Source organism: Toxorhynchites rutilus, chromosome 3, assembly GCF_029784135.1.
Source record: "Toxorhynchites rutilus septentrionalis strain SRP chromosome 3, ASM2978413v1, whole genome shotgun sequence".
Classification (NCBI taxonomy): domain Eukaryota; kingdom Metazoa; phylum Arthropoda; class Insecta; order Diptera; family Culicidae; genus Toxorhynchites; species Toxorhynchites rutilus.
Genome location: NC_073746.1, coordinates 186,089,114 through 186,102,829, shown reverse-complemented (window position 1 = coordinate 186,102,829; position 13,716 = coordinate 186,089,114). Strand labels below are relative to the sequence as shown.

Genomic DNA, 13,716 nt, shown 5'->3' with positions numbered 1-13,716 from the left:
GACTAGCATTGACTAGCGAGGATGACTGATGAACTAGTCCAGTCAGTGGTTATTCTAACTGACTCGACTAATGAATACAAATCTGCCTCTTCATTCAATTGACTTCAATCCACATTTCTAGCACACCGTTGCACGCTATTTTATGCGTGTGAGTAATTTTCGTGTATGATACTAAAAAATCTAGCTCACCTGTAGCATTTGTCAATCAACGTTGAACTTAAACATCGATACATGCATACGTGATACATGAGAGAGAGAAACGAATTCATTTTGGGGGAAGTCACTTCAAAATGCAATGAAGACAATTTGACTGGGAAGAATGAAATGATATAGTCAAGTCGGTAGAGGGAGATAGCGACTAAACGCCCGACTGACTGTTTAGTCGTTTTGGCGGAGAAACTGCGTGAAGAAGTCAAAAATCATTACCAACTGAATACGGATATAGTCGGTCAGATAGTCAGCTGACTATCCTCAGTTGACTATGACTATGCAGAGCCCTGTTTGTGAGTATGATCCGTCACCCGTAAGGTAACACGAGGTGAGTTGGAATACGGGGTGATTTGGACCACCCCTTTATCTCGAAAAGTACGGCACAACTTGGATTTTTTATAATGTCATCTCCTTCTATTGTTAAACCCTACGTACCTAACGTAAAAAAAACTTTGGTAAAATTTACCAGGTGGAGGAAAACGGTAACATGGACACATCAAACACTTGGATTGTCAGAAAATGTGAGTTTTTCGATCGTGGTTTCAATGTTTTTTCCGCTGTTTTTTCGTGTATTGTGCAGTAATGTTATGTTCGTCTACAGAATTTGATGAAGCGAAACAGTAAGTCTGATAACAATCAATGAAGTTAATTGCATTTTAATTTTTGCATGTTGCAATTTGCCCCCATAACTTCCCCCACTACTTCCATAATGTGATCGGCGGTTATGGGATTATAGTAAGATTGTTACAAGAAAATATGCTGCTGTATTGCGTGTTGTATAGACAAACTAAAGTAAAAAAAGTCACATCCGATCCCACAAGATGCACAGAATTAGTTTACTATTAAAAATATTCGCTTTAACCGTTGTGCATTCCATATTTATCGTTAGTTACGACTCGTTGCAAGTTGCCCTCTCGATTTTTTCCTCAGAGCAGTTGTTCGGTTCGGACGTTTTTCGAAGCTCATTATTTATTGGTTCATACGATAAAGAGATGTAAAAACATTTATTTACATCAAATTTGGAATAAATCGGTTCAGTAGAACTTAAGCTGTCATGTACGTCAGTTTGAAAAAAAATAGTTCTGAGAAAAACGCGTTTGAAGTGTTGTGTGAAAGCCGAAATATATTAGATACCGCATCACTGAAATAACTAAAAAGTGCGCTACCCATACAACGTCCCGTCACAAGTCAACGTAAAGGAATGAAATGTCTTAAATAATAGGATTTGCGAAAATTCTTTTCTAGAGTAAATTTTTGAATCTCAATATACAGCCATTCCATGCCAAATCGATACAGTGATTCTCAGATTTTCGTGAAAAGTGGTAATTTTGTTCTTTTTGGCATTAGACCGTATTATTTTATGTTTTCATTAGGGCGACTGTTTCCGTTTTAGGTCACCGTAAAAAAAATTAAAAATACGAAGATTCGAATAATTCGAAGATGTATTTTTTTGGATGCCAATGTATTGATTATTATGCTGATAGCAGCTGGGTGCGTGGATGCTCTCTCTCTGAATATGGTGGTACGTTGTCCCAAAATCTATTGGACCGATCCTGCTAAGCTTGGCATGAAAAAATGTGAAATGATATATGATATATCTGAATTGTTGCGTAGCCGATTTTGATATCTAAATTTTTCAATTTTTTTATGATTTTTTTCAATAATGACTTTTGTTGAAAAAATTATCTTTTTTTTTTCTCGCATAGCCGCCATTTTGGAAATTTTTCGTGTTTTCAAAACAATAGTTTTTTTTTACATTTTTACATGCCAATTTCAGTCGGTCTACTAGATTCTGCGAAAAACGTACCACCAGCAAGGGACTGTTTTAGGAAAAGCATCCACGCGCCCAGCTGCCATCAGCATAATGATCACTATATTGGCATCCAAAAAATTAAAACTACATCTTCGAATATACCTTAACCAATCATCAAAGATCCCAACACTCAACTTTTATTCCAACATCCGAAAAAAGGCACGAGAATTCGTTATTTTTCGACTTTTCAGAGAAGGGTCCTCCCTTAATACTGCATACAAACATTAGGCCGAGGACATAGTAAACGCGGTGCGGTGCGATGCGGAGTGATGAATTTGAGCTCATCGCGTGCTGTGACATACTGATCGCTTCAGATCGCGCGTTTTTTGATGTTTCATTCCACTCCATTCCACATGTAAACAATCCAGCACAAGGATGCCAGATATGATAACATGTCTTCATTTTGTAAACAGGTGAATAGTGAGATCGTTTTTATTTGTGAACATGGTAAATGGAAAGCCTTTGACGTACCGTTTTCATTATAGGCATTATGCAAATTAGAATAAAGTTATATAATTTATCGAACAATACGAGAATAATAATTTGACAACTCAATCTTTATTTCCTTTCGATGAGTTCGATTGTGAAGATATTTGTGAAAATCGTCTGACAATCACCACTTGGGTTCACTCACGGCAAAACTCTCCACACACAGTTTCGCCGCATTGAAATCGCGTTCGCATCGCGTTTAATATTTCAGGTCCGTGCGGTTTGCATTTGATTTCCACAGTCGTGAACAAAAGAGCTTTCCCGCAATCGATCCCGCGCCCGCGCCCTCACTGCATCGCGTTTACTATGTCCTTGGCCTTAGCCATTGAAAAAATCGAAAAAAAAATCTTTTCTGTTCGATCTTTCCTTTCCTTTTCCTTTTCAAGATTGTCAAATAAGTGGTCGTAAATTTAGAAGAAGCAGTTTTGTAAATTGGATCATCACAAAACAATTGGTCACAAGTTATATTTAGGGGAGAACTGTACAAAACGCACCGGTGAGGTAAAATGGCCCAAGCCATCAGTTGTGAAAAATCTTTAGATTAGTCATGTAAAATGATATATTACTTTACTCATTTCAGTTCGCAGTAATCTCTTCCACATATTCACAGTACACAAACATGCCCATCATAATAAAATAAGATACAAATTGAGAAAAACTAATGCATCTGCCTTTTCTGTAAATATTTATGTTTGCTTGGTAAGATTTTGCGGTTAGTCAATGTTTAAATATCAAGATATTTACACTTTACCTCCACAACGAATCATTGAACTTTATGATCACACTTAAAAATCACACCAACATGTCATATTTTTCAAGAATTTTGCCAAAAATTGTGAAAGCAATAATTGGGGCAATATGCACAGGAAAAAATATTCGTTACATAGGTTATAAAAACAAACGTTCGTTTTGACCAATGCCCTGGCATGTAACCTTTTTTTTTGTGGTTCGCACAGAAAATCATAAGCATATAAATTACTCCAAGCCGCACTCACATTACGGAACAAACAAAAGGAATTTGACAGCAAGACTGAATTGACCGCAATCACATTACGAGAAGAACAAAAAAAACTTGTACGCTTGAGCCCTTTCTATGCAGCCTACGCTCAATTTTTGTTGGTTGGGATAGGGATGTCAGCCCTTTGGTTCTGACTTTCTCTCTTCGCTTTGATGATATTAGTTGCATAGTGGGTCTAATTGATTGCATAATGTGATAAAATTGCAACAAGTTTATTGGTTTTACACTATTTATTTGAAATTTTATTCATGTAATGAATTTTCAATATGCTGTGTCTAGCATCGAATATGTTTTTTTAAATTAAATATAACAAATAGAAGAATTTTTATTAACTTATCGATAAAAAAAAAACATATTGAAATTTCGGGCATCCTGCAAGCCCACTGTGTGCGCTGTGTTCGTTTGTTTTGATACGTCTAACCAAGTTGTTATGATGCGTTCTGTCCATGGATTATGGCATTTCACCCAACCCTATGTTCTGAACTGTCGATGGAAATATTAAAAAATCCTTGCAAATTCGAGTATGTTATATCAAATTACATCAGGGATATAATTTGCAGTGATGGAAGAAGTATTCTAGATGTTAAACAGCATGAATCAATTACAAGAAGTGCGGTAAACGACTGATTTGCTTAAATGGTGCGTTTTGTACCACTCTCCCCTACATCAACACATTCACTAGGCTGACAGTGGAAATTGTAACGTAATTGGATGATGACATCAGGTCCAGCCGAAACGATCTGTTCTGTAACTGGTATTAAGATTTCGACTAAATTCCAGACGTATGGTACGGTTGGATTATACGGGATTATTCCCAGCGGAGTTCTGTAGGAATATCAGTTGTTAAATCTCTAATAATAATTTTCAATTAATTTATTTAATTGAATGGTTTCATGACGGTACAAGGTGAATGTCCTGGGAAATACGATGGGAATATATATACAACATATGGAGAATGAATTCCGTACCCTAATGATAAAACTACTCCGTAAGAAAATCACCGTTTCAGAAAAGGAGCATGTGCAGGAATGGTAGACAAAAACTATGGATGGGTTATACCTATGATATAACCGCAAGGTTGACGTAGGACTGCCGTTAACTTAGTAATCAATTGTATTTCTTCAATTAGCAATAATCCCACCTCGGATGTTCCTTATTGGGTACGATACCGCCACTGCGCAGAGCTATCTTTCGTGTGTATTAATTAAATTATTGAATAAACTAGTGAATGAATGAAACTACTTACGAATTCAGTTGCAAACAAGTCCCAATTTAAGTCAATTCATGGTAGTAGTTATCGCAGCAAAAGGTTATCAACATTTTGCCTAATTTCCTAATTTGCCTTTAATTTTGCGTTGAAGTTCAGCGAGCTGGCGATATGAAGAAATATTTTCCAATGCAGTCTTGAATAAACGAGCCATAGCGTTGCATTTGCACCCGCTTTTGTAGACCGTGTTAGCAAAATGAATTCCAGAGTGTAAAAATGCTAGGGAGTATAAAAGTATTGCCGACTTGAATGTATTTGAAATGCCAATTTTCCCAACTTCTTGGTTTCGGAATCTGTATTGAGAAAACACATTTCGGTTTGCAAAAATGCAAGCGAGTACAATAGTACCCGTAGTTTGCATCTTTTTTGCAATGCCAATTTCCCAGGCTTCATGATTTTGAAGTCTGTGTTAGGGAAACATTCCAATTTGCAAAACGCAAGTGAGTACAAAAGTACCCACAGCTTGCATCTATTTTGCAATGCCGATTTCCTTAGGCTCCATGATTTTTAAATCTGTGTTAGAGAAACATCCATCCATTCCAGCGATCGTACCTCAATCGTTGCGCAATCATAACTGAGTGTACTTACGAGCGGCACTCGCTTATATTCCGATTGGTGTGATATCAAAAGCCTGTTTTGATAACAATTTTATGGCTATTGAAACAAGTTTTTGGGTCAAAAAAGTAACAAGCATATAACGCATAGACATTTTATCTTTCGAATAAAGTATTTATCATACCATTTCGTTCAGTTCAGTTTGTTCACTACACCCCAGTATAGAAATGAAAGACGTAGTCCTACGTCAAAATTTATGCCTAAAAAGAATTGACGGTTCGCTCGCATTTCGGCGCTTCAATGTATTGTTTGTAACGTTCTCACTATGCCTCACTGCTCGGTGACCAGAACAAAAAAAAGCTTCGGATGAACGCTATTTTGAGATCTAAAGATTTGATTGATATTTGATGATAGTATGCAATCTAGATTCAGAAAAGCTATATATAAGCATCATCAAACAGACGAATGACTTGCAAATGTAAATGTAGTATTTGTAGTAAATAAATGAATATTATTTTCATGCTAATAAAATAGATTTTTCTCCACAACAAATATTTTCGATGGGACAGATTTTTGGAAGAAAAAGTACCGATGAGAAAGATTTTCAACCCCTCTGGTACAGATAAAAATGTGGCTCTCATACACTCTCAACTAAAACAATTCTTACAGTGCATGGCGCGAAAGAGATGCAAATACATGCATCTCAGTACCGTCCTCTGTTTTCAACTAATATTCGTAAATTTTTACTAAAATCTTCCGTAATACTTAAATTAGGCGACCTTAAAAGTATGGTGTATCAGAGACATATGTTTATGAACAATGTATCTGTAAATATAGTGTATGAATCTAGGGTTGAAGAAAAGACGACATTTGTATAGAATAAACAAATAAAATGGAAAAAAAAGGCATTCGATTTTTCAAAAATAGATTCAACAAAGCTCGATTCTTTGGTACCGATTTAATCATGGAATCGATCCCTATGCCGTTTAGAAAATCGAGCCGTCAAGATCGATCGTTCTTTAAAAGATCGCCCTGTCCTACTCCACGCACATCTTACTAACCCGACAGGCGATCGTAACATAATCCTCTTTCGGGGCCATTTCTGACGGTTAGTGTATTATATCGCTTCTTAACTGTGGACTTTTTCGTGCCGAAATGTCCCTTCATAATCCTTTGGATCAATAAGTAGGACGTACAAGATATCATATTCATTTTCGGGTTGTTTGGAACGATGGCTTGAATAGACGAAGAAGCATTCCGAAACAGATATCCATGCTGCTGCAAAAAAAACTAATGCTATTGTTCCCTTTCTGCTCTTTCAAGGCCCAGGGTGATGATTCAAATCATAATCCCGTCATTCGCACAATCGTCGCCACTTTTGGGTTCGTCAACCACAAGGTGGTTACAGGTAAATAAATTTAACATAATAATCTATATATATAAAAATGGATTTCTGTCTGTTTGTCTGTCTGTCTGTCTGTCTGATTCTTATGGATTCGGAAACTACTGAATCGATCAAAATGAAAATTGGTAAGTAGGGGTTTTTGGGGCCGGGGTTTGAAAAATCTTGAACGAGAATTGTGTCTGAAAATAATCTGATATTATAAAGATAAGTTTTGTTAGAAATACTAGGAATTTTATAGTAAAAGGTAAATTCAACGGGGTCGATTATAAGATCAATCAATGATCAGTTCTGCGATTGAACCCATGAACATGCTCATAAAAAGAAAACGTGGATGTTTGAAGGTATTGATAACAAAACACGAATTTTGGGCGGGACGAAGTTTGACGGGTCAGCTAGTTATAACAATAAAATCCTGTTTCAAAGACTAAAACAGCGACTTTTCTATATTGTGGAGTAGACAACTATGCATATTTTTTAAATATTTCACTCAGGATGTACATCCGGCCCTAGTGATATATCCTTTCTAGTGTTGTCAGTTTGCAACAATAGTAAATATGAATTGTAACTTGGTTACGTAAATCTGCTGCGAATGTCGCTAGCACTCACATTAATTGAATCACGGAATAATATAATTATTTTTACCAGAGATATCAACTCGAATGTTGACTTAAACTTCGGCTCGTATCCTATAGCTGAATAAACAAAATATCATAATGTGCAACATCAGGGACGGAGTTTTTTCGATTCCACATTTATCCGTAGTTATTGTAGGAGTTTGGAAACTTCACATTGTGGAACTCTCACTTGTCCACAGTACACTCAGAATCATTGTGACTAATATAGTTTTGTGTTTCCAATTAATTATCAATATGCTTCGTACGAATCTCCCAACAAAACTATACAGTTTGTAAAAACAATTCACTTAATGAACTACCTGGAGCACATTTCCCTGTAATTTGTATTACAGTAAATTGGACATGACTGAGAGGATTAAAACAATTGCGGGGCTTATTATACACGGGACACGAGCAAATTGCGATATCGAGCTGCGCTGGCGGTGAATAGAGGTGAATGGAGAACCGCAATTGTTTGCTTCACACCGCTAAAATAGATGAATGTAAAACCATAATTCTTGGCTGGTGTTAGTACTAGAGAAAGGAAGTATTAAGAAATATTTATTTGAATGTGTGCCCAGACTGCGGCGTGTGCATTAGCGCGAGGACGGCTTTATCCAGGTGACCAATTTAAATATTCCGTGACTGGAGGCAGTAATGCCTCGGCGTATAAATAAATGGTTTCTCTATTCGCTACGTTACAGTTCATTTTTACGATTGTGTGTATGATTTTTTGTTTCTTTTCTTGGTAGAAATTCTTTTCCTTCGCCAGCATTCTTTTGACGAAAAGGAAAAATCAATTTGATTTCCAGACATGGCGAAATTTGCTTCATTCATTTGTGGTTCATGACGCCAAAGCAATCATCAAAGGAAAACTTTTGCTCTGTCATGAAAACCTCCCTAAATAACATCTAATAAAGCAAATCAAACAAAAACAATCAGCCAATGTAATTACACGATAATCTCTACAAGAAAATCATTATGAATTGCTTTTTAATTGAGCGGGAAGGAACGATCGTCGTTGATTATGAAATGAATTAATGTTCAGTTTAAATCGATAATGCAAATAATGAGATACTTAAAAGAGAATCACATCCACATCGCATATATCTACCTACAACATCCAAATATCCCATCTGGCTCTTCATCGGATCGGTATTGATCTGACACATGTACCAGCCTTTGTCACTCTCCCGAATATCGCGTATTCGCAGCTGCCATGTCTTCTTCTCCGTGTATATGATTCCAATACGCTTATTCTTGGTTATCACGTGGTTCTGGATCGTCAGTATAGTTTGTGTGTCCACTCGCAGCCACGCTACCTGAAAAAATAACAGTCATTATTGCATCGGATATTTACATAGTTAACAGTGTATGTAAGCGATCTGCAGGTGAATTGGCTCCAACGAAGTTCAAACACAAACTGAGAACATTATACTTCTACAATTAAATCGCACAGCAGAATCTGGACAATTGAGGGAAACAAATAATGCGCTAGGTGTTATACTGGTTATATGCCTTGTAAATGAAGTCTTCTGGGATAAAAAAAAACATAGACGAATTTAATGATAAACTCGATTGGCTATTGGCAGCACCATCGCAGATTGCAGTGAAACGTTGTGGGTATAAAGACAATGGTCATTGAGGCAATTTTGCATACTTGAAATCTTCAAAAATTAATTAGACTACTTTTTTAAAACGCCCAAAGTTGTTAGAAAAACTCTTTCCCTGTAACTGTGCCCTTCTTCCGATGTATGGGTGACTTTTATTGGAAATTGTATGGACTATTCATATAACTTTCGTTCAGAATTCAAAAAAATATATATTTTGGAAAAAAAGAGTTTTTAATTTTGTAAATATTTTTTTGAGCGTATTAATTTTTATTTTCAAACAATCAAACCATTACCTTCATTCACCGATTAAAATTTTTAAGTTTTTAAGTTTTAAAGTATTTTTTTAAAATAAAATCTAAAAAACTTGAAATTTAAAAAAATGACTTAAAACTATAATACCTACATAATTTCAGTCAAAGAATGAAATATAAGAAATTGTTTCTTTCATAAAAAAATACAAAAAAAAAAGTTGCATTACTCGAAAAATTATCAAGTACAGTATGTGGAGGTTTTAGGGGACAATAAATGTGTATGGTGGTTCGACACCCCTCCCCCTTTATAATGGGGAGGAGGGTTATATAACTCAAGAACTGATCAATTCAATGGAACCAAATTTGGCATTTGGAGGTTGGTAGTGTTGGTTTGCTTCCACACAAACAAAACACGAATTTCTGCATAATTCGAGAACTAATTAAGCAAATGGAACCAACATTGGAATTTGAAAAATACAAGAAATTTTCGATGATGGTTTGACACCCCTCCCTTCTCTGCATCGCGAAGGTTTTTTGTTCTCCTAGACATACAGCTAACACACACTGCGGCCATGGGAGATTATGGATTTCTCCCACCACCACTATTAGCTACCTCTAATAATGCATTCATCCGCCTTCCTAAGCTCGAAGCCGCCGGACGGTTTTATATCGTTATCGTCTATCGTTGAAGTGATACCGTTATTTTCGTGGCTGGTGAAGTGAGTGTTGGACACTAACGGTATTCCCTGTATTGCAAGTGGATTGCATTGATACAGACACAACAAGCGAGAGGAAGAAACCCTGTACGCGAGCGCTGTGTGCTGGTGTGTTATCGCCGTAGCACCGTCTTCGACATCATCATCACGTGGTGCGATACACGGGTTCATCTGTACCAAGCGATCGACACGCAGCAACCGTTATATATAATCTGCACTGGTGTGCATAATAAGTATATTTAATCCAGTATTAAAGAAAATTTTGCAGCAATTGATGCACACATTGCTCCTCCTTGCAATGATTATCTCTTTTGATGTCTAATTTAAATAGAGAGGTCGGAGATATCACTGTTTTACAGTGAAATTGTCGTGGTCTTATCCCTAAATTGGATACATTCAAATTTCTAATTCATAAATTCAATTGTGATGTTTTTGCTCTTTCCGAAACTTGACTCTCTTCTCAAAATGATCTCTCTTCCCACGATTTTAATATAATACGCTTGGACCGCGATGATACGGAGGGTACTATTGGGGATTAATAAGTGCCACTCATTTTTTAGAATTGACCTTCCACCTGTTGGGGGGATCGAAACATCAGAGGCAAAGACCTCTCTGTTGTCAGCTTGTATTGGCCTACGAGAGCTGCGGTTAGCCGCAAGCAACTTGTTGACATGTGCTCACTCCTTCCTGAGCCATGATTGATCTTGGGAGTCTTCAACTCACACGAAACTGCCGGGGGAACAGTACGACGACAATCGTTCATTGTTGATATATGACCTTTGTAACAGCTTCAGTATAACCGTTTTGAACACTGGAGAAACAACACGTGTACCTAAACCACCTGCTAACCCAAGTGCTCTTGACCTAACGCTTTACTGGAATTCACTATCGTTAGATTGCAAGTGAAGTGTAATCCAGAACCCCAACGGTAGTGATCACTTGCCAATCAAAATTTCCATCACCATTGGGTCGAGTTCTTCTGAATCCATAAACATGACATATGTAAGGTTTGTCCCGATTCCGCTCCCGTGCAAAAAATTGTTCGAGATATACCACAAGATAGGTGCGATCTTAATTCCGAGTTTTCGATGGCAGAATTCTCTCTTGCTCTTCTTTTTTGTAACAATTCTGCTCCAAGAACGGATAGAATCAAATTCAATGGCGATGGCGAAACATCGCTTGTTGAATTTACTCAATCGGTTTCTGGAACATAATATTGTTCCGGATAATTGAAGACAAGTAAGAGTTATAGCTATTCAAAAACCTGAAAAACCCGCGTTCGACTTCAATTCGTACCTCCCAATAGCAACGTTGTCTTGTATTCGAAAATTTTTGGAGGAAATGATATTGTTTCGCCTTGATCGATGTGTTGAAACAAATGGCTTACTCTCAGATACACAATATGGGTTCCGCAGGGGCAAGGGGACTAATGATTGTCTTGCGTTGCTTTCTTCAGAAATTCATATGGCTTACGCCGAAAAAAACAAATGGCTTCAGTATTCTTCGACATAAAGGGGGCCTTTGATTCTGTTTCGATAATCGCAAGGGAACCATGCTATAGAGGTGACCCTTTTAGCCGCGAATATCATACTAACATTCCTTTCCTTCCCCTGGTGACCGTAAGGATATGATCAGCGTCGTTATTGACCGTTTAAAGCTCGAATCACCAAAACTTGTACAATGAGAATGAATGCTACTCCCGAGCGTCATTCAGTATGTTCTTTGTGAAATATTGTAAATTAAAGTGTATATTGTAGTTCAAATAACAAAACTCATTGTCACCGAATACATTGTACTCTGCCCACGGTTTGGACTAAACTCGGCCGGACGGACATGATATTTTTACGAAGAGCCTACATCGAACCGTGTCATTTGTGAACTCAGAGTATATATGACCTCACGAAACTGTGAGATGATCATCCGGAAGATACATGTGATCGTTTTTTTTAAATGTTGTCACGGTTCGATTTGAGCGACATACTTTTTTTGAGTGTTTAAATGTTTGTTTACACCCAATGAACAAATATCATCAAACTTTGACAATGGTCGAGGAAGGTTTGCACTACATAAATTATCACTGATTCACTGATTCGGTTCACAGTTTATGTAACATCTGTAGGAAATAACTTCAGTAGATTTTTAAAAATTAATTATGATACCATTATTCTTCAATTTCGTGTTGCACAGTGAATATGCAATTGTCTAATGTTACAATGCATTGTAAACAATATAAAAGCAACGTTCTGGTGATACAAACTATAGTACAAAAGTCAAACCTTATAAGCACCTAGGTCATGAACGACACACGTGAGAGTGGCTTCCCTTCCTACGGCTGCCGTCACATTAGCGATTGGGGCACTGAACTTAGGATCGGTAATCACTGCAAATAGAGATGAAACATTTGTCAATTAAGTGGATCATTGTTCGGAGCTCTTCATATAATATTATTGTTTGCAAGTTATCAGAGTCCCTATAGCGCACAATGAAACACACAAAAAAAATTTATTCAGTTTTCAAGGATCAATTAGAAAAACAAAGAGGGAAGCATGCATCATGTTTTATACCGCTTTCAAACACATCATTGGATAATTTAATCAAAACGTATACCACAGTCCCACTTTTTATCTTTTGTTTTCGCTACCCTCCGACTGCGTGCCATTAAATGTTTAAACTTGTTATTTTGAAATCACTAATGAAAATTGACATGAATGCAAAATAATTAAACATGCGATGGACACCTTTATTGGGAAGATTCACTCGTGGTGAATTGCTGCCATAGAGCAGACAGAGTTCAGTGGCACTCAATAATCAGTCGGAAATTTATGCTGCTTCGAGGTACAGTCTGGAGGGGTCATTCATTAAATTATACCACCAACATGACACACATCCGAACTGAACAGTCGTTGTATTTGGATTTGGTGTTCAGGTGTGCAAAAATGTGTTTCTTGATATTGATGATAGTTTGCCGACTATAATGTTACTTTGAAAAATAGAGTCCACGAGCAAATAACTTCCTGGAAGATCTAGGCTAGAAGATAATTAATCTATTCGATGTAACAAATAAATTACACGAACTCAACAATGCAAATTAATTATTATAAATGGATTGATTTTTTTTTAAGTTTAGCCACTTTATTTTTTTTGTTTGAGCAGTGATCCTAATGTTTTGTCCGACACTAAAAAAAAAAATCAAAATTATTCAAATTCCGGATTATTCAACCGGATTTTCCCCAAATTGTTCCAACTCCAATGATTCAGTTTCTCACTAAAAATCATATTTTTTATGGATTTATTGAATTATTTTTCCTTTCTCATTCAATTAGACATTTTCGATATTTTTTTACTGATTTGCTCTGCCACGACTAACTTCTTGTACTCAGTCTGCATGCAATCCAGAACGCGTCGGACATTATTCTTTGTGTAATCACCGGAATCCTGCCAAACTCTGTTTCATCTCCGCTTGATACTGTCACGTATTGATTGTTCAGAACTTTTACAGCTTGTGAGCTCCAACATCCAGCAAAAAACCTACGGTCCCGCAACATTCTCACGACGCACGACTTACTGTTACAGCGGCGAACGTCATTCTGATATTCCTTCCCTTCTCCTGGTCACTGTAAGGACGTAGCCGGCGTCGTTATTGACTATTCAAAGCTCGCATCACCGAAACCTTTACAATGAGGATGATTTGCTACTCCCAAGCATCATTCGGAGTGTTCTTTGTACAATTTCGCTCGTTCGTACAATATCAATCACGGAAAGTGA

At 36.9% G+C, this 13,716-nt stretch overlaps 1 protein-coding gene across 5 annotated transcripts in view; it reads right to left on the bottom strand.

The window, feature by feature from the left end:
* LOC129775028 (neurotrimin-like) overlaps positions 1-13,716 on the bottom strand; it is a 176,034-nt gene that overhangs the window by 88,049 nt on the left and 74,269 nt on the right. For all 5 annotated transcript variants that reach the window (XM_055779190.1, XM_055779192.1, XM_055779188.1 and 2 more), the window contains exons 3-4: positions 12,228-12,331; positions 8,486-8,693 (exon numbers count right to left, since the gene is read on the bottom strand). In XM_055779190.1, coding sequence (XP_055635165.1) covers positions 8,486-8,693; positions 12,228-12,331 — 312 coding nt within the window. The remainder of the gene's footprint in view (positions 1-8,485; positions 8,694-12,227; positions 12,332-13,716) is intronic.